The 26,056-nt window shown below is 40.3% G+C and overlaps 2 protein-coding genes across 17 annotated transcripts in view; one reads left to right on the forward strand and one right to left on the reverse strand.

The window, feature by feature from the left end:
- Window positions 1–26,056, reverse strand: part of LOC104917495 (uncharacterized) — a 71,537-nt gene that overhangs the window by 22,363 nt on the left and 23,118 nt on the right. For both annotated transcript variants that reach the window (XM_085215912.1, XM_085215911.1), the window contains exon 2: window positions 22,602–22,651. The gene's annotated coding sequence lies outside the window, so the exon portion shown is untranslated. The remainder of the gene's footprint in view (window positions 1–22,601; window positions 22,652–26,056) is intronic.
- The window catches only part of LOC104917492 (uncharacterized), an 86,719-nt gene that overhangs the window by 1,386 nt on the left and 59,277 nt on the right, over window positions 1–26,056 (forward strand). For 4 of the 15 annotated variants that reach the window (XR_014881006.1, XR_014881007.1, XR_014881005.1 and 1 more), the window contains exons 1-5: window positions 528–666; window positions 4,458–4,532; window positions 6,940–7,010; window positions 10,327–10,533; window positions 10,661–10,742. Coding sequence is in view for 3 of the 15 variants with exons in the window: in XM_085215908.1 (XP_085072034.1) it covers window positions 4,458–4,532; window positions 6,940–7,010; window positions 10,327–10,387 (207 nt within the window). In the remaining 12 variants the exon portion in view is untranslated. Of the gene's footprint in view, window positions 1–527; window positions 667–4,457; window positions 4,533–6,939; window positions 7,011–10,326; window positions 10,534–10,660; window positions 11,507–14,241; window positions 18,930–23,163; window positions 23,241–24,421; window positions 25,211–26,056 lie in introns of those variants that run through there. The other 11 variants (XM_085215908.1, XM_085215910.1, XR_014881012.1 and 8 more) reach the window with 10 other exon arrangements.

Consider the following 26,056-nt stretch of genomic DNA (forward strand, 5'->3'; position numbering starts at 1 on the left):
GCGCCGCACCCCGCGGTGCGGGCAGGAGATGGGGCTGTCACAGCAGGCACCGCGCCGTACCCCATTCCCCATCCCCCCCCCCCTCCTCCGGCTGCCCGCGGCCGCTCCCCGAGCTGAGCGCCGCCTGACACAGCCGCCCCCCGCCCGCTCCCCCCGGCTCTTACCGCCCATGGCACCGCTCCGGAGCGCGGCGGGGAGGGGGAGAGAGGAACGCGAGGGCCGGCGGCGGAGCGAAGCGGCTTTCGGCGGTGGCCGCGCTCTCCGCGGCTCCCCCGCGGCAGCGATGCGATCGGGCATCACTCGAAAATGGCGCCGAAAGAGCAGGGCTCTTCATTCAAATTCGTTAGGGCCGGCCCCGCGCCCTGGGGCATGCCGGGAACGGAGGGGGGGGGGGGCGCGCGGCCCGGGCTGAGCGAGCGGCGCTTACGGACGCGGCGAGGGCTGACAGCGCGCCCCTCCCCCCCCCATCCCCCCCAACTCCCGCCCGCGCGCGCTCCACGCCCGCCTCGCTCAGCGCGCGCTCCCGCGCTGCCGACCCAACCGCCACCGATGGGGGGGGGGGGAGGGAGGAAAGGGATGGGGGGGAGGGAAATGTCACCCGGCGGGCGCGGTGCTGAGGGACGGAGCGAGGGGACGGAGGGACGGGGAGCGCCGCCGGCTGTCAAGGTAAAGGGGCCGCGGGGAAGGGGGGGGTGCTCCACGCGGCGGTGCTTTTCCCCCCGCAACCCCCATCCCTCCCCGCGGGACCCCGCGCTCAGGTTCCCCCCGCCGCCCCGCCTGGAGACGCTGCGGGCTAAGCCGTGCGGGCCGAGCCGTGCGGGCCGGGCCCCGCGCAGAGCCGGTTTGAAAAAAAATAGCGCTGCGGGGACGCGGGGCGGGGAGGATGGAGGTGGGGGGGGGGGGGAAGAGGGAAGAGGCGAACTTTCATTTTCACACCGCCCCCCCGGAGCCGTGCCGAGCCGTCAGGTAGCGGACGGAGCTCGGCCCGCGCTCGCAGCCCCATTTGGCGGAGGGGAAGCGAGATGGAGGCGCTCCGGACCTCTGCACTTGACGTGAGGCTACGACGGGTCCGCCTCAGCCCCGGCGCCGGGCTTCCCTCTGCGGGAGGGAGAGAGCAGCGGGCGCCGCGCACCGCCGCTCCCAGGCCCGCGCTCTTCTCGCTCGTTGCCTTTTTTTTTTTTTTTTTTCCCTAACCGACCGACACACAGAGCTCCGAGCTGTCGGGCTCGCTCAGACAGTCATGGCTACGAGAAGAGCGCTGCCGGTCAGAAACATGCGATCCCGGGGCTGCCGGCTGAGCGCCGAGCGGTGCGTGAGCCATCGCACGCTGATAGCGCGCCCGTTTGCGGCTGCTTGCGCCTCAGCTCCGAAGCTCGGGATCACTAGAGAGCCAACTCTTTTTTTTTTTTTTTTTTTTTTTTTTTCCTCCAAAGCAAGTTCTCAGCAAAAAAAAAAAAAAAAGAAGGAACCGGTCTTTCCTCACTTTTTTTTTTTTTTTTCTTTAAGTACAAATGATTTCCCATATATTTACACTTTCAGGCTTAGCTGATTAAAACTGCTCTGAGTTAAGTTTTCAATAAGCACTGAAAGGAATGGCGGCCAACGGCTTGGATTTTTTTTCTTTTTTTTTTCTTTTTTTTTTGTGCCCACAAAAGCAGGATTTTGTGGTAGAAATAGCAATTAGAGCACCGAAAATATATATAAAAAATATTAAAAATACAGTGTTGCCGATACCACTTGTCTGTATTTAGATTACATATAGTTTTGCCCTAAAGTGATTCTACTTGCTATTTGCACCCATTTTTTTCCTAACCATGATGCAGAAATAAGATCTAGCAGATAGGATGTCAGCCTTTTTACCAGGATGTGGTATTCTCTTATATGGATCACACTCATTGTCCTCTCAAATGGCATTTCTGAGGTTTCATTAGGATTTCTAATGGCAGTGAAGTTTCTGCACCGCTGCTATCCCATACGTGCTTGCAGACACACACAGGCCCAATCCTGTGTGTGGTTCTGTGCTTCGTTATGCCCCTGTTCCAGACTTAAGCTAGAAGTCGTATTACACAATCACTGCTCTCAGTATGACTTAGGGCTGCACGGAGCGTAAACCCAATGTAATAGTCTCGGTTTGCATCATCTGCCCGTATCTCTGGGATTGAAGCTAAATAATGCACAATTATCATAATTTTAGGATCAGGATGGTTAAATATTTAACGGAGAGGAAGGGCAGTCACTCTTGTCTAACAGCCCCTGCAATACGAGGTGGGTATTGCACTCTCTGGCTGCAGCATCTGGGAGAGGATTGTCAGCTCGTTTCCTCAGTGACTGGCAAAGCCAAGGAGTCACAGCAGGGGCACAGCTGAGGACAGAAGGCAGGGGAGAGGGATTTTGAGCCTCAACAAAAGCGATGTCAGTTCTTTAGATCAGATTTCCATTCCAGATAACGTGGGCTCATTAGAACAGTGGAAGTCCTATCTGCTGTGGCAACTAATAGAGGGTAGAGCTGCAATTTCTGTGCTGCACTCCCTTCCTCACACATTCCTCACTGAAGCACAACCTGCACACCTCCTGGCAGAGCCAATCCTGTAGGCACTTCTCAGAGAGTGTCATTACGTTCTCAGAGAATCTTTCACTGCTGTAACATGACATGGCCAGCATTTGTCATGTTATCTGCTCTCCTGTTGCCAGGGGGAGGAGCATGTGCAGTTGAATGTTTTGAGTTTATCTGTCTTTTTTTTCAATATACGTGTTGGTGTTTACAGTAGTGAGGCAAGGTCAAAGTCATGTATTTTGTTCTCCAAGCACTGTGTGGTTGGTTGGGCTCCTGATGGCCCTTAGTTCCTGGGTGTATTCATCCCATTGACTTACTCCAGCTCCTGAGAAAGTGTATCTCTATAAATGTTAGCTTTTTCCCCTAGTTGTGTAAATTCTCTTGTGTCAAGTGAAAGAAACTGCTGACACGAGGCCGTAATCTGGAGACCCAGGCATTTCTTTGGGAAACCTGGATTTAGGCCCTGGAAGATCTGGAGACCCTAAATCTGTCATTTAAATTCTATAGAAAATCAGTATTAAGTGGAAGAGAGGGACTTTTGGGGGGAATTCACCCCCGAATTCACCTACACCACTGAGATGACATTCCCTCTGGCTTCCTCTACTTGGGAGTTCCCTATATGGAACAAGCATCACACTTGGGTATACCGAACTGCCAGGATCTGTCTGTGAGGTGGCACAACCAAAGCAAGGTACTGATCTCCCAGAATGGCACAGGAGCTCCCAGCTCGTCAGGGGTGGTTAGAAAGCTGGAGGCTGTCTTTTGACTCAGGCACGCATTACTTTGCAAATTACCTTGCTATGTGTTTTTAAGATTTATTTTACAACCGTGAGGATTAGAGGAATTTGTTGTAATGAAAACTGGCATTGTGTCATTACTGTGTAACTGTGTAGCTGGATTCTTTGGTCTGCCTGGGTACTTGCATATTATTCCACTCTCTTCTGGTCCAGCTGCTAAGTGAGTTACACCAAATGGAGGCCACCAAGGTACACCCAACATGGAGCAGTTATAATAACGTTTTCAAGTAATTGCACATCAACATATTACTTGGGTTCCCTGTTTTGGTATGGCATATGTGTGCATAGCCAGTGGAAATTCCAACTTTTATTTTTTTTGTATTTATTTTTCTAATTTAAGTCCTGCCTTGCTTTTGGTGCTTATCCAGCTTTCTTTGCCTGGATCTCTGTTAGAGATTCACCAAGGCCTCTCCTCAGACCTCTTCTGAAAGCTTGGTGCCAGCTGAAGTTTCTGCTTAATAATCTACTCTAATAATCAACTGTAGTTGAATATCTCCTTTCATTTTTGACTTTTCTGCTTCTTTCTGTGGTCATTAAGTCTCTGATGTATCCTGACAAACATAGGATTTAGAATTCATTGCTTATGCCATTTCAGATTGGCATGTAGCAAGGACTGAAGTGTGCACCATTTATTATTGTACAGTCATTAGACTGCAATGGCAGTGAAAACAAAGTTCTGAATTTGCCATTTGAGAGTTAATCTAGGGATCCTTCTCTTGGTATTAAGGACTGTAGGAAATATGTGCTAGATTAGGATGTACATCTGCTTTATTAAATTCCCTATATATATATATTTTTTTTTTTCCCCACTGTCAAAGCAGCATAAAGGCAGCTGGTACAATACAAAGGTTGGGCTCACGATACTTTCCTTAAGATGTGACAGTATTGACTCTAACACAGCCATAGGCCTGACCCATGATGAACGTATCCTTGAGGCCTCAGGAAACATTTGCTATTAAACTTAGGTTCTGTGGTGAAGTTTTGCTAAAACAGCCTCGCTGTAACTTCTAAACATTGTAAAAATTCTTCTGCATGTTAGTGGTTGTGAAATGTGCTGGTTCGTTATCTGTGAAAACTGAAGCCCATTCTTTATGGATTAATTACAGCAGAGCAGTTGCCAAGTGATCTTCTCCACAGCACCCACGAACTTTGGCCTTACACTGAAGAGGACTCGTCAAATGGTGAGAAAATAAGTGTGGTTGTCGGGGCTATAAATTGTTGAGGGGATGCTCTATTTTTTTTCTTGGTATCAATTCTGTTATTTAACTGGTATTAAAGTTAGATTGGTTTTGGTAGGATAATTGCTGGGGCCAGAATCTGATTTCTCACCTTCCCACCCGCTATTTCACTTGTTACTTTCTCAAGCTTTATCATCTTCTTATCCATCCTGGACTTTTCCAAATAATTGGTAGAGATACACTGAATTTATGAGCTATTTTTTTATTACTTGATTTAGCCTTAGTCCTGTGCATGTGCTCAGCTGTGTTAATAGGAGGATTTCCACCAGCACCACCAATCAGTGCAGCACGGCTCGGATATGCAGAATTATTGGAAAGTCTGAAACTCAGACTTTGCAAATATGTATTCCTGCATTTAAATGAAATGCTACTGAAATTAATACAGGAGTGAGAAGTCTGGAAATGCTTTAGCTAGCACTAATTTGTTTGCTTTTATGCTGTTCAATTCATTTCTTTTAAGACAGCATGATGTAAATTGTTCATTTGCTTCTCTAGTTTCCCAATTTCTGGGAAATTTTGAAATCTGAGCTTCAAAACGTTTATAAAATTTTAGTAATGCTCATGATTCTCATAAAAGGAATAAAACGTTATTGTGTTTAACCATTTTGTGAGAAGGGAACTGAATCTAGAGAGGAACTAATTCTATCAGTAACTCACTGCCTTAGTCAAGTCTTCAACCTTGCTCTAGCTCCATATCAACACGAAGTAACGATTTTTACACATATGGGATTATTAAGCATGCGTTTTAAAAAGAGGGAATTTCCTTTTTTATAGCTGTAGGTGAATATTAGTAGCGGGAGAGGACATGAGAATGTAGCTGTTAAACACTGGTACTGGCTTCCTGGTAGTTTAGAGAGGTGACAGCTTAAAATAACGGTGTATACAATGATCTGCAGTTTAGGAGGCAGATCACAATGACCAGAAGTTCACAGGATGCCGAGAGATGTCCCTGAACTTTGTTGGTTCACTGTTTTGATTTCGGTGGCTCAATTTATGTTTTCCTTTAGTAACTGTATTGTAGAGTAAGGAGTAAAAGGACAGAACCCTACTAGCAGCTTACGATCTCCACATTTCCTCCTCCCTTTATGATTGCTATCACAGAGATTGGAATATTGGGTATTAACCCTCACCCTGCTCTCTACCAAAGCAGGACTGGAAGCTCAGGTGTGTTTACAAGGCAGAAGAAATGGTGAGCCCTTTATACCAATAACCGAATGACACTCTGTGTTAAGAATTACTACAGTACTGTCATCAAACACTGAACTAATTTAACTTTTGTCAGAGTTAGTTACCATTTTGCATATTAAAAAATGAGATTTAATACTTAAGCCAAAAAGAAGCAGTGGTTTTCAAGCAGAGTGCACTGAGATATAACCCAGAGGTCATTTATTTTTAATCCAGATTTAATTTTCAGTTTCTTTTTTCTTTCTCAGGCACTTTCTTTAGTTTTCTTTTTGAGTCCCGTTTCCCGAATTAACTTTAAGCATTTAATTATTAGCACTCTGCTTCACGAAACAGTCAATCTCGTGCTTAAGTCATAATACTTGCACAAGTCCAGCTTGTGAGAGAGAAGTCGGAGTGCACTTTAGTCCCTCACGTTTTGTACTTGGGTTTGCCTGTCTGAGAACCAATAGGCTGGATTCAGCCCAAGTGTGAGTCAGCATGTAAGCAGGGTAAGGAGTTGGGGCTCGGATCTGTATGCAAGCTTGGCATTACAAACGGGGTGAATGGTTTCAAGATGATTTACATTTGTTTTTTAAATTTAAGCACTTCAGTTGTTTAGCTGAGCAGAGTTTAGATACTCCATATGCTTAAAGTTAAATGCTTAAAGATAAGTGGCTTAAAGGTTTTCTAAAAGCATATTTGGAATTGATGTAATTCTTTTACTTCAATAGAAGTTGGATGGTTCTGAAAATCCCATTTTTATTACTCTGCTAAGAAAGTAACGTTGTTTCTTTTATTCCATCCCTTTTTTGTCAAGTCGTTTTCACTTCTGGTCCTGTTCACATTGTTTCCTTCTAACCTGTCCTGTAATGTCCAATTTTCTATTAACTTTGCTATGCTGACTATTCTTTGTCTCTAGAGCAATAGAAAGGGTATGAAGAGCACAGTGGGTGGCATTTTTCAAAAAGGGAACTGAGACTTGCTCGTTATTAAAAATTATTCTCTAAATTGGGATAATTAGAATCTGAAGCCAGGTAGCAGTAGAAGGATATTAAGGTGATTCTTCAATAACCATTATGCTTATTCTTTGAAAAACAAAGCAGAAAAACCCACTGAATAGATTGATTCTTTAAAGTTAATGTCAGTGTTCTGTTACTAAGCTGTGTGTCACTGAACTTTTCTTAAGCCTTGGGAGATACAACACAGAATTGGAAGAGAAGCATGGATCTACACGAAGGGCAGTCCGCTGCATTCTTGGTAAGTTCAAAACATATGTATAAAATTGTATTTCTGTTAAATTTTCACCTTTATGAATTGATGTCTATTTGGGGTGTTTTGCACAGGGACAAAACAAAGGCAGTTTTATGGAAGTGATCTATTCTGTGGATTCTTTTAATACTCTCAGCCTGTAAATTCTGTGTTGTGTTATAGCTGAGTTTGTTGTGTGACTCCTGAATGAAAACAGTAAATGACATAAAATTCATAGTTATTTTCACAATGATTACCCAACTGTGTTTTCATTCCCGCTTTCTGAGTAAAACAAGGTATATAGGAACAAGTTTTCTCCCAGTAATGTTTCAATCCACTGCTTCATTTGAGCTGTATTTGATACAGAGATAGAGGTCACAAGGTCAAGTTTCTACAGTTTCAGTGAAACTTAGCAGATGAGATTAGAAAAATGACTCAAATTTGTGTCCCCAGGACAGAAAAAGCTTCAGCATGGAAATTTTCTATTCCACTCAACCTGCTGCCTTGCAAATTAGCATCCTTGGTTAGTCTGACAGTCACAATGTGAGCAGCTCCCAGTAGTGAGAAGTTGGTGTTTTGTGGAGGAATTTAGGGAAGTTATTTAGAAGGGAGTGGGAATCCAGCCAGGGTAATGTCAGCTTGGGATTGCTGCACGAGTATTTTGGGGCATGTGCAAGCACATTAGTAAGTAACTAGACTTTGTTACTTTGCTGGTCATAAAAGTAACCCTTGTTTTTGCAAGAATCTTCCAGTCTCCCAAACCAATCGTGTATCCTTCAACTTTATGGTGGTCTGTACCTAGGTTAGATGCATGTTTTTCCTATCCTTGTCAGAGAAGGGAATTGTTGAGGCATTTTCAGTATTTCATTTCTTTGATGGTTTGAATATCAGCTCTGAGATATTCTGTAGGCTGTCAAATTTGTAATAGTGTTTTCAGCTCTTCTCAGAAACTGACTGTCATTTGGACTGCAGCTATGTGTCCCTGACCTCTCCTACAATCTGCACTCTTGGAGCAGTGCATTGTATTCCAGTTAACTACCTTATTGGAGAAAGATGTGGAGCTAGGCAGAGGGGCAGAAAGCAGTATTAGGATCTGGCTGCATAAATTATCACATTGCACTGCATCTTGGATAATGCTGTGTTTCCCAAGCTTCATGGTCATGGGCTCCTAGAGAACTGACTGTCCCAAAAACTATAGTCTGCTCATTCTCAGTCAGTAAGAAATGGTACATTACACTTGCCAGACGTACCAGTTCACTCAGGTAGGCTCAGGTGTTGGTTCACACTTGCAGGCTCAAGCAGGCTAACGTGACTGATGTCTGGTATTTTTAATTTTTTTCTGTGTAACATTAGATGGGAGAAGCATTCAAGGCCAGGCTGGATGGGGCTGTGAGCACCCTGGTCTAGAGGGAGGTGTCCCTGCCTGTAGCAGGGGGTTGGAACTAGGTGATCTTAAAGGTCCCTTCTAACCCAAACCATTCTATGATTCTGTGATTCTATATCTTAAGACACTTTTTGAACAGAATTTAGAGCGGGAGCACTGATCATTAGAAAGAGTTGAATTTTTCATTGTAAGTCATGCATATAAACCAAAAGGTTTAAAGAGAATAAAAGGAGAAGAAACACTTCAAATTCAATAACTTGTAAGACAACTGCCTTGAAATTTGTTGTAACATCTGAAATGTGGATTTCAAATTTTTGCTTGTCCTCCTGCCCAGCTGAAAGCTTTAAGCCTGGCAAGGAACAAAAAACTGTGATACTTTTCTCCATTTTCTGTTTGTTTACAAGTCTGCTGCTTGACAAAATCACAGCCAGTAAGAGAACAACTGATTGCTCAAAAAGAAAACCAAAAATAGAGAAGAAAAAAAGACTGCATTCCATCTTTATGGAACTCCTGATTCTTCTGTTAGATTGTCAGATCCTTTAATGTGTTCTTAGCTTTTGTTTGTTTTAAATATTGTTGTTTCTTTAATGGTATCTAAATTAAAGGAATGAAGAAGTATCTTCTGCATGTTTCTAGGATCCAGTTCTCATATCCTATATCATCAGTGCTCTTGCACAGTGTCACCAGTTAAATATTATTTCATGCGTTTGTAAATGTTTTATGATATAGAAAAGCACTGTAACTGAAAATAAAATGCCTTTTAAAGATCAACATAGATGTATTTTTAATAAGAACAGTGAGGTCAAATCATAAATGTTAAGTTTTGTGTGAATGGCAAAGAGGTGGTATGTATTTGTTTAACATTACATTTGTACTTCCTGCATTTTAAATAGTTTTCCGTAGGAGCTTAAATTTAGGAAACGATTGCACTTGATTTTTGTAAGGATTTTTTCTTTTAAAAAGACCACTTTTAGTCTAAAATTGACTACTGTTTATCATGTGTTTTCAAATACTTTAGTCTTCAATGCTGCTTTATGTGGCCAGATATTTTCATAGAATCATAGAATCACAGAATGGCCTGGGTTGAAAAGGACCACAACGATCATCTAATTTCAACCCCCTGCTATGTGCAGGGTCACCAACCACCAGACCAGGCTGCCCAGAGCCACATCCAGCCTGGCCTTGAATGCCTCCAGGGATGGGGCATCCACAGCCTCCTTGGGCAACCTGTTCCAGTGCATCACCACTCTCTATGTGAAAAGCTTCCTCCTAATATCTAACCTAAATCTCCCCTGTCTTAGTTTAGAACCATTCCCCCTTGTCCCATTATTATCAACCCATGTAAACAGTCATTCCCCCCTCCTGTTTATATGCTCTCTTCAAGTACTGGAAGGCCACAATGAGGTCTCCCTGGAGCCTTCTCTTCTCCAAGCTAAACAATCCCAGTTCCCTCAGCCTTTCCTCATAGGAGGAGTGCTCCAGCCCTCTGATCATCTTAGTAGCCCTCCTCTGGACCTGATCCAAGAGCTCCACATCCCTCCTATGCTGGGGGATCATGATCATGAAGACCTCAGAAATTCACTGACCAATGCTGTCTCCCCAAACTGTATGCTGATTTTAAGCAGACTTAAACACTAAGAAGCAACTATGACAATGGCTTTTTATAAAGTAATAATTAAAAATACATCTACATTTCTCCTTCGAATGCATATCAGTAAAAGTTCCCATAATGTGCTGCTGCTACATGTAAGGCCTGTAAGCAATTTTAAGTCAACATTCCGTAAAAAAAAGGAACTAAAAATTCCTATAAATAACATACAACTTAAAGATGTATGGAACTCCTTTATTATGTGCTAAATGCTGTAATAAAACGGGCTATCAGAAGGTTTTGCTGCATGTTACTAATTTTAATTTCTTTTTTTTATCCCAATATTTTTGCAGGTGTGTGGAGGAACGGGTCCTGTGCTCACTGTTGTTACTCCCACATAGGCGGACTCTGTAACTGATTATATGTGGGTAGGGCCCTATTGAAATTAAGGAGATTCTGCAGTAGTGCGGGGTTCTGTTTGTGTGACCCTACTGTGCCTTCTTACTGTGAATTCTGTCAGTGTATCATGGGTTGTGCTGGAACCTGCCTTTTGGGATAATGTAAGTTCTGCTTTTCCCCCAACTGTACTTTAGACGTGAAATAATCATTAAAAAAAAAAAAAAAAAGTTTTGAATTAGAAAATAAATATAATTTACATGCATTCTTTTAATTATGTTTTTTTGGCAGTACCAAATAATATATTCCTCAAAACTTCTTAATGGCACTGAGGCTTTGTGGATAGTTGGTCACATGATGAGAAAATTCAGCTGTAAGTACACTGAAATGATTGAATTTTTCAATAGTTAGTCTTTGCTGATGTTGACAAACTAATAATGATAAAAGGGTTAATCAAGAGGTGTGATTTATGTGCGACTCTGGTTCTTTTTAGAGCATACAGACAATATATATCCATTAGGGATATCATTATTCTTGGGTAATTCACCACGTGAACCTGGAGTCCTTCAGCACTGCTGTTAGGTAGGGAGTTTTAATTTCTTTATTTCCTTTGCTTTCAGAAGAATGTGTTTCTGACCTGCTCTCTATCTTCACCCATAAAATTTTCCAAATTTATAGATCTATAAAAACTGTTTATACCACCAGTATTTGTGTAGCTACTGCAAGCAGATTTACTAACATAATTGTCTTGCTGAGTTGAACGTTGAAATGTTAATAAATACATACTTATGCTCATGTCAAAGTAACTTGCTTAAATTAAACTAAACTGATCTGACGTTATGAGTGGCAATTTGATCACACATGCTGATTAATTATAGTCTTCTTAGGCAAGAACCATATATTTTATTTTAACTAAGTACCCCGTGCTTAATCAGTAATAATTATCCATACCCTATGTCAGTAGATTCACCCAAAATAACTATAAATATACTTGTATTGAAGAGGAAGTTTTTTTCTTGTATCTATGGGTACAGGCATTGCTATGATTCCTATTTTTATATCCAGTGAGCAAAAATTATGTGTAGGTGTTTTACCTGTGTAACGCTAATGGCTTTATAAACTCCATGCCCTTTTTTATGATGGTGTATTTCCTTTCTGGTGTTCAAGTACAAAAATGTTCTGAAGGCAATCTTATATCTGGAAAATGGAAGAACTAGAATTGGTATTGAATTTGTGAGTAATTATTAATGAAGTGTAAAGCTCTAGAGGATTTGTAGGCATGGCCAATTAGAGATTCCTCAATGTAGAACAAAGATGCAAATAGTGATTGGGTAGTAAAGATTAAGGGATTGTAGAATTGTTTTTTTGCTTGGCACAAAAGTAACATGAAATGAATTTGAAGAAAGAGCAAGACCAAAGAAGAAATCATTAACAGATCAAAAACAGACTTGAGAGTCCAATTAACAGAGAAATGAACAAACAAAACTCAAAAAGAAACAAGGAACTGAACAGAAGAATATGTGGCAGAAGGAGAACAGAAATGTGTAGCAATTGGTACTTTTCATCAAGTATCTGGTTGATTTACCTGTCTATTTAATTTAAAACTTCCAGCAAATGTCTTTCTCTACAGTTCTCTGCAATTTTTTGGAGAAGTTGTGTGGGCTTTGGAGAGTTAGTGACTATGAATTACCTGTAAAAAGGAGTATTTGAGATGACAACTGCAACTAAGAACAGAGGTCAATGGTCTACATATGCTAAAATTGGCTAGTGCTAAGCAGAAGACAGAGTTTCTTGTTCAAACTGATAACCATTTTAAGTTTTAACATCTCAAAGAGAGCTCAAAACACACTGTGATTGTTTTTGTTACGGGATGTTACGGTGCTTCTTTTATAATTTCTGAACACGAAATGGAGTTATTTTTCAATATGAGGTGAAACCATTATTTGAGAACATTGAAGTTTCTTTTGAATAATGAGAACGCTGAATATTTCACCTTGCATCTAAAATCTTGAATGTTTTTTTTTTTTTTTAATGCATAGTTCTGATAGTTAGCTATTCTCATCTTTTAGTTCTATGTGCCATATTTATTCTTACTTCCCCTAAGTTGTGCAAAGGAAAGAAAAGGAGAGAGAGATCAGGTGATTGTAAAGCAACCAAATCCAATCTCCTATGTTCACAGAATCACAGAATGGCCCCGGTTGGAAGGGACCTCAAGGATCACGAATCTCCAACCTCCCTGCCACAGGCAGGGCCCCAACCTCCCCATTTAATACTAGACCAGGCTGCCCAGGGCCCCATCCAACCTGGCCTTGAACATCTCCAGGGATGGGGCATCCACAACTTCTCTGGGCAGCCTGTGCCAGCACCTCACCACTCTCATAGTACAGCACTTCCCCCTGACATCCAACCTAAGTCTTCCCTCCCTCAACTGAAAACCATTTCCCCTTGTCCCGCTGCTATTTACCCTTTCAAAGAGGGTAAATAACTCTCCACACCAGATAAAAAAAAAAAGTGCCTCAGAAAAGATCTAGTTTCAGAAGAGAAAAAGAAGCAAGGTGATATATTAGTCAGTGGGGTATGAGGAGTCCCCTGGATGTTTCATGTCTCCAAGTTTTTCAGTCATCTCCACGGAGGGCAGCTCATACACATCTGACTGCGTCTCCTTCCCGAGAAAGCAACTTCCCTGTGCTTTGAGAGAAAGAATGTAGGGGCTTGACTCTATTCTGCCTGAGGTAATGCTGCTACAGAATACTGTTTGGAAGAAAAGGAACTCTGAATTGTCTCCTGCTGTAGGTCTCAGTACTCATGGCTGCTAACCCCAGTGCTGGAGCACCTGATCTGCTTGTTTTTTTGGTTCAACCCATTTTGTGCTGTTGTAAATAACTAAAACTAGGAAACAGCAAGAAAGCAGACATGAAGAGATCCTGTTGATGTTGGTGGAATTTAGGGTGTGGGCATTTGCTACATGGGCACACTTTGTGTAGGTTTGGGAATACTTCAAGGGCTGGAAATACCAAACTAGAGCAAAGGAGAGTAATTTTACTTCAGTAGCAAGCTGAAATGATAGCCTTGGTTCTATACAATAAGAAGGAAGAGGAAAGGAATATGCCTGAATGTTCAGCATGTTAGTTGTTTTAACTTTAAGCTGCAAGATCTTTTTCTCCACTGCTGTTTGTGCTTGGCTTGTATCACCACTGGCCTGTCTTGGGGCTGGATGTAGCATGTTTTTGTTTGCTGAATGAGGCACCCATCAAATTACAATGTCATGAACATTATTCTTCTTCAACCCTTGAAAGTCAAAATATGGTAGCTCGGGTAGCTGTAATAACCTAGTAATAAATATGGTGTGAAAGAATCTTCTCATTTCATAGTACAGGAAGAACAGTGTTTTATGTGTCACTTCATATACCTCCTTCCATCTTCTTTTCTACTTCTAAGCAGATCTAATGCATGAAAATTTTCTTCAGTGTTGTCCTCAGTTCTTTATTTCCAGTTACAACTTTTGTTAGTAATGTTTTTGTGTTTAGGTTGGGGTCCTCACAAAACCTCTCTGCATCCTCAGTGAATGACACCATCGTGCTGTTGTTTGCTTTAAGTCATCAAATCGAGGCTAAATCTTAGTTTTCAAAATCTTTTTCCAACCCTTCAGGGATGCTCTTTCTTCTCTGTTGGTTGCTTGTACTTTTCATCCAGGTTTTCAATGGATCGTATCATTATTAGAAAATCTTCTTTTGCCTTGACAGATGTAGTCTTGTCATTATGTGTTCCAAGTGCTACTGTAAATATCAGTTTCCAAATTTACTCCTTTGCTTTTTAAACTTCCTCCTTCAATTTAAAGCAGTAAAGATAAGCTATCTGTCTTTGTTTTCAAGGCCCATCAAGACACATACTTCTACCCGATACTTTTCCTTCAATATCAAGAGGTTGACTCTGATTTTGATCAACATATGATGCCAGCTTCCATCATTCAGTTGTTAAATTTTCACACTGGATGCTTTCTCCTCAGCTGCCTCTCATGTACTGGTTGACTCCTTCATGAACAGAACTGTTTGCTGTCTTCCTTTAATATCTTCTTAAAAGTTTTATGTACTATGAAGCTTATGACAATCCAACTAGAAAATAAGTATGTTGTACAAGTATACTAATACCAATGCTTGTCACAGTAATACTTTGCCTTTGTACTCTGCAGTAATCTCTGTTGTCTCTTTACGTAGAATTTAAGCATGTAGACTTTTTGTTGTATGCTTATTCAGCATAATGAGAAGTGGTCCAGGGTGTAGCCTTCTAGGATTTGTGGTAATGCAAATAAATAATAATGAATACTCATTGGATACTGCAGTGTAGCCATTGGATTCTGCTGAGCCTTGAGTCACATCATACTTGATGCAGAAATAAGGTGCTCCAAATAGAGGCCTCACAAAAGGGAGAGAAGTAAGTTTCAGCCAACACAGAAAATGCTAGCACCCCAGAGGTCTTCTCAGCTGTCAAACCAAAGTCGATAGCTACTGGCATTGTGTCCAGAAAGCATCCCTCTTTATCTTCTCCACAGCAGTAATAGCAGACTCTCCCTCCTCAGAGGAAGTTAATGTGAGTATTACAAAATTCTCCAGTGTATACAAGAGATTAAAGGACTTCATACACTTGCATAGTGTCCTTCTGCTCCTTAGTGCATTCCCTTCCTGACACAGCATCTTTTGGTACAGAAATCTTGAATAACCACAGGCCATTCTGTTGGTCAGTCCTTGTCAAATGCCACTTGGTTCTCTGTTGGAAAGGAACTCGGACTAGTTTTGATTCAGTATGTAGGTACATTATTGCCTTATATTGCTCTGTTTCCCTGGTACCTTGAAGATAATGATTCTTCAGAAGAGTGGTAAGTGTGAATTGCAACAGGAATTCCTCAGGTATGTCACTCTGTTTCTGGAAGTGGGCCTGCATGTGTCCCTTTTCCTTCTTTCAAAGTGACCCCGAAATATCAGCTTACAGATGATAACAGAGATGATGAAATGTTAGTGCCTTGCTGATAGAGAGACGATAGATTGATCTATTGGTCTCTATATGCTAACTAGTCAAATAAGTTAAATTTATCGGACTAAACCATAAAATATAATTACAAACGGTTCCATATCTGAATAGGAGAAGCCTGGCAAGAGATCTGAATGAGCTGACAGAGTGGACACAGTGACTGTGAAGTACTGCAGGAGGCTAGAGTGGCTATACAGCTGAGAAGCTCGATAGTAACAAGAGTTTTCAGTTTTCAGACTATAGCCTGGATAAGCTTAACATTACGCCATCATGCATAAGCTGTGTTTTTAACTTCCATCAAGAACTAACTTTTTAACAAACTATGTAGAGAATCCAGTGGAACGAGGACCACTCTTGATTTCGTTTAGGTTAGTACACAGGGCTTGGTTGGCGAAGTAACTATAGGAAAGACAATTGGTAGTGGCACATATCAAACTGAAGTTTGTCACATTCGTATGAGAGAAAATGATGAAAATAAACAATCCAGTATTGTTTAACTGTAAAAAGGAATTGCATACCAATGAACAAATCGTTCAAGTAAAAATTATAAGAGGCCATGAGAGACACAGAGTGTTTGTTTTCTAATTCTGATCCAAGTGAATAAGAATTCATGACAACTGAGCAGTAAGGGAAGTTACTAGGAATAAATAGATGTTTTTCAAAGAGTGAAATCCAAACAAGCAAAGAAGAGAAGAGCACAGTTCTGGGAAGTTAAATGTAGACCTACTGTAAGGAGGGACAAAAAGATTTTGAGGAGGAACAGGCTAAAATCATAAAAGCAAAAAGTAAAATTTATAAGCGTTAATTTTTCAGTTAATTCTGCTAGCAGGACACTGAGTTCAACAGATGGAATATTTAAAGGCAAAACCATTGCAGAAGAAACGTATGAACAAAGCCTTGCACTGGCAGTTCATTTCAGGGAGATTAGGAACAGTCCCATATAAAAGTTGTTTTTTATAAGAAGTATTTCAATTTTTAAATATCAATAAAAGATTTTTGAACAACTTGATTAAATAGGCATTAACAGATTGCCAGATAGCACGTTGTTCCTTCAGTAGTTCTAGAGGAATTCAGAAATGAAACTTGTTATCTGTGAACTGTGTTGTATAATCTATCATTTAAATTGGTGTTGATGACAGAGGAATGGAAAGCAGCAAATGTGACACCATTTTTAAAAGGTCTCTAGGGATGATCATGGACTAATGTACTAATAAGTCTGACTTCCATGGCAGGCAAAATGCCAGCGAATGTGATAAAGAATATAATTACTAGGAACATGGATAGGCAACCATCACCTTGACTTTTTGTACAAGGTAGTTTTGTCTTATGGCTTTGCTTATTACTTGAAGCAGTAAACAGATACATGGGAATGGGTCACCCAAAAATTTTTTAAAAAGGTCTGTCACCAAAGAATGTTAACACAGTGAAGTGTTGAGATATGTAAGATTCCTTGTGGATTAATAAATGGTTACAAGATAAAGAAGACTGTAGCAACTAATGGGTGGCTTTAATGACACCACCTCCCAGCAGTTTGTACTGGCACCTTTTCTGGTCCCACCTGTTCCTAAATGGTAAGAAAAGCAGTGATGATGCTTAGAGATGATAAAAGGCTACTGTGCATTTGGAGTCAGAGCTGATGTTGGCCCTGAAGAGTTGCAGAAGGATCTCACAGCACGGGCTGTGGTGCTGCAGGAGCCACGGCCATCCCAGAGGCCAGGTATGGCTGACCCACTGCTAAACCAGACCTGTCAGCAGAGAGGGTCATCACCTCATCATCTGCCAGCTCCGCAGGCTGCAGTCAACCCTGCCATTCAGGAGGCAGGGACTTGCAGCTGTTCTAACAGGGACTGCAGCTTGGAAGTTCTACTTCCCTATTTCATAGGGTTTCACAGCCTTAGGTGAGCTTGAAATACAGACTTTGATCTTGGAATTCCTGCCTGTCACAGAGGTGAAGTTTAATTGTTAAGCTGATGGGTGCTGTCTGGCTGCTGTGAAAAGTCTGGGTTCTCAAGCCCCTTCCTAATGTTTGTGTGGATTTTTAGCAGCTCCTGCTGATTTTCTGAAGTCATTCTGGATGGAGTTGATGCAAAATGGTACTTGAAACAAAGGAGTCATGCTGACATACTAGTCAGTTTTGATCACTGATGAGAATTATGTACAATATAGACATGGATGATGAAGATGTAGCATAGCTACATCCCCTGTGCAGGGACAGTAACTGAATCAGGATTCTTCATTTTGGAAAAACATTGGCTGAGGAGTAATAACATAAGGAAGATCTCTAAAACCATGAATATGTGGAAGTACTTAATAGGAGACTCTAACTCTCTATTTCTTAGAATAGAATAAGGAGGAGCCCTTGGTCAATGTTTTCTGTATCTTAGGTGACCTTTAAGACAGCAGAAGGTACCAGTTTCATCTGCCATAGCCTTGTGGCACAAAACTGCACATCTCTGTTTGTCCTGGATCAGCCATGGCGAAAATCCAACCCGTGTAGAATTACAACTTTTCTGTAAATAAAAGTTTGTAGGCCTTATTGTCTGATGATAAATTTTTAAATATGAATCAAATGTAAATTGGTCCCTTTTTCCTAAACCTGAAGATATATATACATATACTTGTAGATATTTAAACTATGCTTCTGTCTAATCCTTTGTCTGTAATATTATGGTCATATTTGCATTGCTTCTATTTACAAATGCATGGGCAAAGGAGAACGTCAGTTTGCTGCTACTTCAGAAAGCCAGAAGCAAATAGCAGGTCCTAAAATCAATCTCAGGAGAAATCAGATAGAAGAGCAGAAATGTTTAAAACAGCGACCAGAAGGTCTGGAGGGAGGGAGGGAGGGAGTAGGGAACATCATCATATTTCTGAAATGGCAGGAATGGTTTCCAAGCTGTGGTCCACTAACCCCTGATGGGCTACAAGGCTACGGTAAGTTGAACAGCAATTGGGCTAAACCATATCTAATGGTGTTTTAAACAGCACCTTCAATTAAAAGTTTTATCAGGTGGGTGTGAGCTGTTTTGTGAAAAACGTTAAGGGCTGACAGCAATCACTTGCTCCAGAAATTTGGGCTCTGCTCTTTTTGTGTGTATGAAAAGGTAGAGAGCACTGCCTGCTTTTTCAACATCAGATAGGCCACGTGCCTCTGCAGGAGAAGCAGCAGCAAGAGGTTCCCAGAGGGAGCCAGGAAGATCAAGCAGGTAGCAGTAACCCTTCTGTCCCCACCACGTCCTTCCCAGGAACTAGTAACAGAACTGCTGCTTTTTAATTGTTGCCTTGTCCTGAGTATCACTAACAGTCTTTGCTCTTCTTCCTTTCCATCTGTGCTCATGAATAGTGGATTTAGTGGCCTGAGAAGTGAGGGTTGGGTCCCCATTGCACAAAGATTAGACTTCTCATCTTAATCAAATGAAAAAATATATACATCTTTGAGTGCTTATCTGATTTTCTATCAACATTAGCAGATGCAAACTTTTCTTATGAGTATTAGCTTGTCTTATTACAGGATCAGTTTATTACTCTAAGAAAATCCACTTCTGTTTGACCACGCTCTTTAATTTACATAAACTGCCTGGATGGTAATTGTAAAAACCTTCCTTTTCCTCCTATCAAGCCTCCTATTGTTATTATTAATATTATCCACATTGACAATCTTCCAGAATTGTAATGTATTTATATGAACTATGCTTTCAGTTGCCCCAATGTAGGTTACTTTCTGTTGTCATGAATACCATACAAGCACATCAATAAATAATTTGCAGAGGTTGTATCTTTTCCAACATAATTGTGCATCTTTTTAGTAATCACGGTGGTGTTGAAGTGGAGAAATGCCAAATTATAAATCTTATTCACATGGTATAAATGTGTTTATGCTGAAGAAGTCTACTGTCTAATCTAAAATTAGATTGTAGCATATGTATTATATGAAATGTAAAAATATTACTGGAAACAAAAGTTACAGTAATAGTGTTCTAAGGAAATTAAAGTAGTTTGTCGGGGTAGCATGCTCTGTGTAACCCTTTTTTGTTGCATCTTTCCTATTCCTGTTTTTTTGATACATATATAGGAAGTGAGTTTTGTGAATGCTTTTATATGATCGTTATTAATATTATATTATTATTACTAAATGTCTTTTGCTAACTGATATGATTCTGCAGTTACCTTTCAGTGTTCTAATATGCATAGTGCATATGGTTGGTTTGTCTCGTTCACATGCACAGGGCTAAGCTGGGTATGAGGTCAGGAGGAAATCTTTGCCTTGTATCAGAAAGAAACATACAAGAGAGGAGAGTGTTTTTCTACCACGTTAGCACGGAAAAAAGTTATTTACCAGTGTTGTCTGGGAGTGATTGGAGAGAAGGATAAAAATGCCTATAAGCAAGGCATATGGGTACAGAAACAGTGATGGGGTATATGGGTAGGGCTGAAGATCAGTGTATAGGAGTAAAGATTTAATGGCAGGGGTCAGGACAGGATTCCTGTAGGAGCTGGAGAGGTCACAGCTGGATAAATGCATTGGGGTCAGCTGGAAGTCAGTACCCAAACATGGCTATAGCTCTCCGCCACAGCCTCACTGCACACTTTCCCTACCTGTTCTCTCCCATGTCTTCTGGAATCCCAGCTTCTTGTCTGATTGTGAACTGGAAACCTTACTTTCCTGCTTACTCCAGAAATAAGGACACACACTAGTATAAAAGGCCCCTCAAACCCCTCCTGGGAGCAAAATAATGCCTCTGCTTCACCAGAGAGTTTGCATCTTCTCCAAGTGGGATGTATCCCATCATTTGAAATCTGCTCATCAAAGAGGAGTTTGTTCATTCTTCTTCCCCCTATTAATTAGAATGTGACAATTTTTTTTTTCCTTTGTGGTGAAATACAGTTTTTTGATAATGTTTATCTTACCAAGAAGCAGAACAGTTCAGGATTTCTAGAGCCTAATCTCTTCTAATTCACAATCCCTTGTGATCTAGGACCTTCTTAAAAAAAAATAAAAAATCCAGTGGATGATTGAACCTACTGTTGATACGTTGAAGCCTTCTGACAGTATGCTTCATTTTTTTAATTACTATTTTGCAGCCCACTTAAGAATTGTTCATGAAACCACAAGACTCTGCAGAGAGATTGAGAGTCACTTTCTAAGGGGATATCTTTAAGTGCAGGTTACTGTGTTGGTGGTTTTTTAAAATTCAGGTGTTGGGTTTTTTTCTTTTATCCCATCTGTGAAACACCAAAGTGTTGATAACCATCTGTGAAACAACATTTGATGTAATAGCTATGACACTGCTTTAGAAATCTTGTGAAATAGATTGTGTGGTTAGAAGAGCTGACATCTAAAAATGTATGTCGTGGATATAGGTAATAAATGTTGCTTGCGAACTGTTACAGGGGAAAAAGAACTTAATTTGTGTACAATGTATTGGTCTTAACTTTTTAGCTTTTTAAAATCTCTAAGTATCTTCCTGTATGCTCGTTGTAAAGTATTTAAAGATACGAGTCATTGCATTTGCCAAAGTATTCAGTGCATCATTTAAAATTACTACCAAAGGAGAGAGGTGGATTCACTTCACATAACAGCTAAGCATAAAAATAATGACTCAGAAATAATTGTGTGGTTCCAGATCAGTAAAAATCATTTTGTTTTTCTATATGAGCAGAGCTCTGCACAGAACGGTGATCTCATTCTACCTTACCAGATTATAGTTACCTACGTAGATTTTCGGTACTAAACTTTATCCTGGTGATTTTGTAACTTTATTCAGAAAAAGGGGGAAATACAAACACTTAAATTTTAAGTAATCGCTCTTTGTCCGTGGTAAAAGATTGCAATACTAAGAAAGCTTAGTATTTCCCCCCAGGATTGGATTCATAGTCCTTCAAGTTTTGTAATTACAGGGAATGTGCAGGTGAATAGGGAAAAGCAAATGTGAAAGGAAAAAAATCAGATGGAGAGGAGGAAATTTCCTTTCCTTTCCTTTTCTTTACTTCCTTTACTTTTTCTGAAGAAAAGAAGGCTTGGGGGGTGACCTCATTGCAGCCTTTCAATACCTAAAGGGAGCCTACAAACAGGAGGAGAGCCAACATTTTGAAAGGGTGGATAACTGCAGGATGAGGGGAAATGGTTTTAAGTTGAGGGAGGGAAGATTTAGGTTGGATGCCAGGGGGAAGTTCTTTACAGAGAGAGTGGTGAGGTGCTGGAAGAGGCTGCCCAGAGAGGTTGTGGATGCCTCGTCCCTGGAGGTGTTCAAGGCCAGATTGGATGGGGCCCTGGGCAGCCTGGTCTAGTATTAAATGGGGAGGTTGGTGGCCCTGCCTGTGGCAGGGGAGTTGGAGATTCATGATCCTTGAGGTCTCTTCCAACCTGGGTCATTCTGTGATTCTGTGATTTACAGAAGGAAAGGCAAGATGAAAGTGTAATGAGCACAGGAGAAATAACAGGGTGAAAAGGGAGGAATAATGTTTAGAGTTCAGACTCGTAATGCTTTGTGCTTGAGTGGAAGATAGATTGAGATTCCTGCTTTCCGACTAACTGCTGTGCTGAGGCATACTTTATTCCATGTGCATTTTTGCCTTAGTGTGGTTGCTACTAAAGAAGGCTTGAAATTATCTTTCTGAGGCAACCTAAATCACAAAGTGCATTATCCAGCTAAAAAATGTCTCCCTCATCGTTCTGTCTTCCTAACCTAGCCATCTAAAAGCACTGCTGGAAACACAAATAATAAAAAAGCCAGTTTTATATATATATAATATATATATTTGCTGTTGTTAATTCCACTCACTAGCATTTGGGACAGGGGACAGGCATACAGAAAGGCTGTAACACAATGGTGGCAAAAATTCTGTGCAAAACCTTGTTGTAATAATGATGGAAGTGAAAATTGGCCTTGTTTTTCAAGTTGTTTTTTAGTCAAGTTCTTGTCCACACCGTGTTCGAGGCTGTTCATTCTAGATGGAACACTTATAGCCAATACTTTATATACCATCCACAAAGAGCAATATGAAATGTAAGTGATTGTCTAAATCAAGAAGAAGTTTATCCATCTCTACATCAGTTTGTCAGTGAGACTGAAAACTATAAATATATTAAAATACATTATAAAAATATAAATACATAAACTCTAACTGCTAATTTATCGTCATTCAGACATCGGACTAGGCACTCACTTCATAAGCAAATGTAGGCAAAGATCAACAGACTACTCACATGAGCCTTCATTACAGGTTAGACATCAGCGTACGGATTTCACCCATAATCTGTAATAAAATAACATAAATTAGGAAGATGGCAAAAAAGGTTTAATTCATTAGTTTGTTCATTTGTATGTCTACATGTTTCTAAAGAGTATATATGGCCTTAAAGCAGAGTAAATTGGTAAGGTATGGTGTTTTTTTTAACTGCACAATTAATATTTATATAGCAAGTAGTTCTGGTCTTCATGAGTTATAATGCTAAAAACTTGTTTATTTTTAAACAAACCTCCTGTTTTCTTACATTCACTTGGTGCTACGCATAAAACACCTTAGCTGTTCACCTAAGCACCACTTCAGTGTCACTGAGCCCTAAGCTGATGTACAGCAGAGTGCATCCCTGCAAAACTGGGAACAGAAATGGGTGGTGCAGGGACAGCACTTACCGTGCCAATTCACAATTAATTTTTGGATGATAACATCTACTTCTTGGAAGGTAGAACAGCTCAGCATTAATTTCTACTAATAGCTAGATACAGGCCTTTGTAAGAATGACACTACGAATTGCTATGTTACAGGATTCGTTTTCATGTATAGTGTCTGTGCCATTGCACAGGAGAATTTGGACAGCAGTCTGTAAGGGCACCCAGTAACGGTAAGAAGACTGAAAAACTAATGTAGCTGTGCTCTGTTCATTCAAAAAGGAAATTGAAATTAAAAGCAGACACGACTTTGAGAAGTTCTAGATAACAGACTTCATGCTGTATGTTAAATTTAGCTGCTACCATTATGTTGTTTTGCATTAGCAATAGTTGTACTGTTTTCCATCAAAAGTCTGTCATTCTTTAGGTGATGTAAACTCTTCAGTGCAGAATCATATTTCAAGCAGGGTAATATTTAGGTTTTAAAGGCATCTTTTTAATTGCATTGACAGATCCATGTTGTCCTTACATAATAGGCAGGATTGGGGTGACTGTATCCTGAAATAGTCATTAAAAACATAGTATGTGCAAGACCATTACATGCATAGGTCTCTAAGGTGGTATGAATTATGATGTGGTGGTGGTGGGGTGGTGGTATGGATTATGGCTGAGACTTGCTATGCAAAAAAGTGCACACTGTGAACACTGTCCCGTTGGGGTGTATTGCACATTCCTCAGAGCAGTGCTCAGGAGGAAGCTCCCTTTCCCATCATCTTTTCTTACTATTTGTGCTTTGGTACTTCAGTTCTCTAAGAGCAATGTCTTGCTTTTGCATCAAAGCTGGCAATCTGGTGCAGGTGGGATAAAAAGCTTATCCCTTCAGACTTGCTCCTGGAGCTTCTGCACACAGACAGGACTATGTATCAACATTAAAACCACCCCTTCACCCTTGACTCCTGTCTTTAATTATAGCTCATTTAAAGTAACCATTAAAATCAAAGTATCCTATTTGTAAATAATCACTGAATTTAGTGGCAAATGACTGAAATATCAGCAGTGCCATTTTAAGTATGAGATAGATGTGAAATTTCCTGAATCACATTCTTAATCTTGGGAATATAGAATCCCAGTCATGCCAAGCTCTGACTTTAGATTACAGGATTTATGCTTAAGTCCCCAGTAGTACATAGATATGCCTAACAGAAGAGCAAACTTAATTTAATAATTGATCATAATTCTTTTTTTGTGCTCAATATATTAATTTTTGATAACAATAATTCAACAACAACAACAGCAACAAAAACCCATGACACAAACATACTGCATATTCTGTGCAGATGAAAGCTGTTAGTAAATTTTGCTTGTTCAGAATAAAGTTGAAAATGTGCTCTCTTTCATATTACTTTAATCTTAGTGTTGTTACCTATAAGGATTCAGCGTATCTATGCTCACAGAAACCTAGTGAACGTCAAGAAATTAATAACATTCCAAAGACATGGTTCAGAGTCTGAGACTTAAGCCTTAGGATGGGATGAATCGCCCTCTGGAGGTGCCCGTTTCAGTCTACTGGCTTCACAGGAATCCTGCCTTAACTGCCTAGCTTAAACTGAAAGTTAAGTGAGTGGACTGTCACCAGAGGAGAGGAATAACTAAGCCATGCTGGGTCTTTTCTGTAGACCTTTCTGTTTGTTAAGAATAGCTACTTTATTCCTCACCTTTATTTGTCACTCTTCTCCTTGTACCATTTATAAAATGAATAAGTACAATTGTTACTGTCACTATTTCCTGTGTATTTCCTGCTTGTTTTTTCTTTTCCTGTCCCTTTTCATCTTATTATCTTTCTCTGTCTTTTTATCTTTCTCTGGCTTTTTTTAGCTACCATCTCTTCTGAAGCTTCTCATCTGCTCCCTCTCTGATCATCTTGCCTCCCGAACTGAGAGCACTGTCCTAACTTCTGATCTGGATGACTGCTGACCATTTCCTCTGATGCTGATATCAATATTTTCTGTGAGAGACAGTACTGTAGTGAAGAGACAAAAAGAGAAGATGGCACTACTGTGATTTTATTTTTGTACGGTTTTGAATCATTGCTGTGACTGCAAATTAAGTGTGCTGGTTTCCTAATGAACTTGTAATTTAAAGATGTTTGTAGAAATGTAAAATCAAATGTGAACCACATTAAAGTCATTTAAATTTAACAAAATATTAGCATTAGTCTTTTTTTTTTTTTTTTTAATATGGAGACCTACATGGCTCACTTGCAGAATGTGGGTTATATCTTAAAGGTTGTGGACTGGCAAATTCTGACTTATTGAAGGATAAAATTATTTTCCTCCTCCCTACAGCAGTACTTTACTTTGTTTATTCAGACCCATTGCTTAAAAATCTCTCCTTCTGTTAAGTTTGTTTCCTTCTCTATCTTCTCTTTTTTTACTTCCTTCTACTAGCTTAAGTTTCCTGTTCCTTTTGGCACCAGACTTTCCTAATTCTCTTGGTTCAAAACCAATCCATTTTTCTCTCACGTATACATCCATCAGCCTAAACAACTGCCTTAAGCATGATCATGTATATTTCTACCGAGCAGATGTGCCGTTTCAGGACTTCCAGTAGATAAGAAACTTAACCACTCAGTGACAGCATTTAAAGTATTTTATGCCACACGTGCCTCACGGGAACCATGCCATCGACATCAATGGAATAGTAATTATGGACAGGCACGAACATTCCCATAAAAATACAAATTTAAGGTATTGGTTCAGTATAGGATTGCTAACTTAAAAGGAGCATCTGAAAGAAAGCAAACGTTCTGCCTTCATAATTGGCGTTGCAGGAGTATTGAGGTTTTATTTGCAGATAGATCAAAGAGGAAATGCTAGCACAAAGAGTGCTTTGTATTGACAGTACTGGAAACAGTTAAAGTGAAAAAAAAGAAAGACAACTAGAAGATGTACATCCATAAAAGTAGTTGATCTTTTTTTATAAATCATGCTTGTTACAGAAGAAATCTGCAATAAAAGTTAATGTTTTCTGAGGGGTAGATATGTACACA

Source organism: Meleagris gallopavo, chromosome 1, assembly GCF_905368555.1.
Source record: "Meleagris gallopavo chromosome 1, MGAL_WU_HG_1.1, whole genome shotgun sequence".
Lineage (NCBI taxonomy): Eukaryota > Metazoa > Chordata > Aves > Galliformes > Phasianidae > Meleagris > Meleagris gallopavo.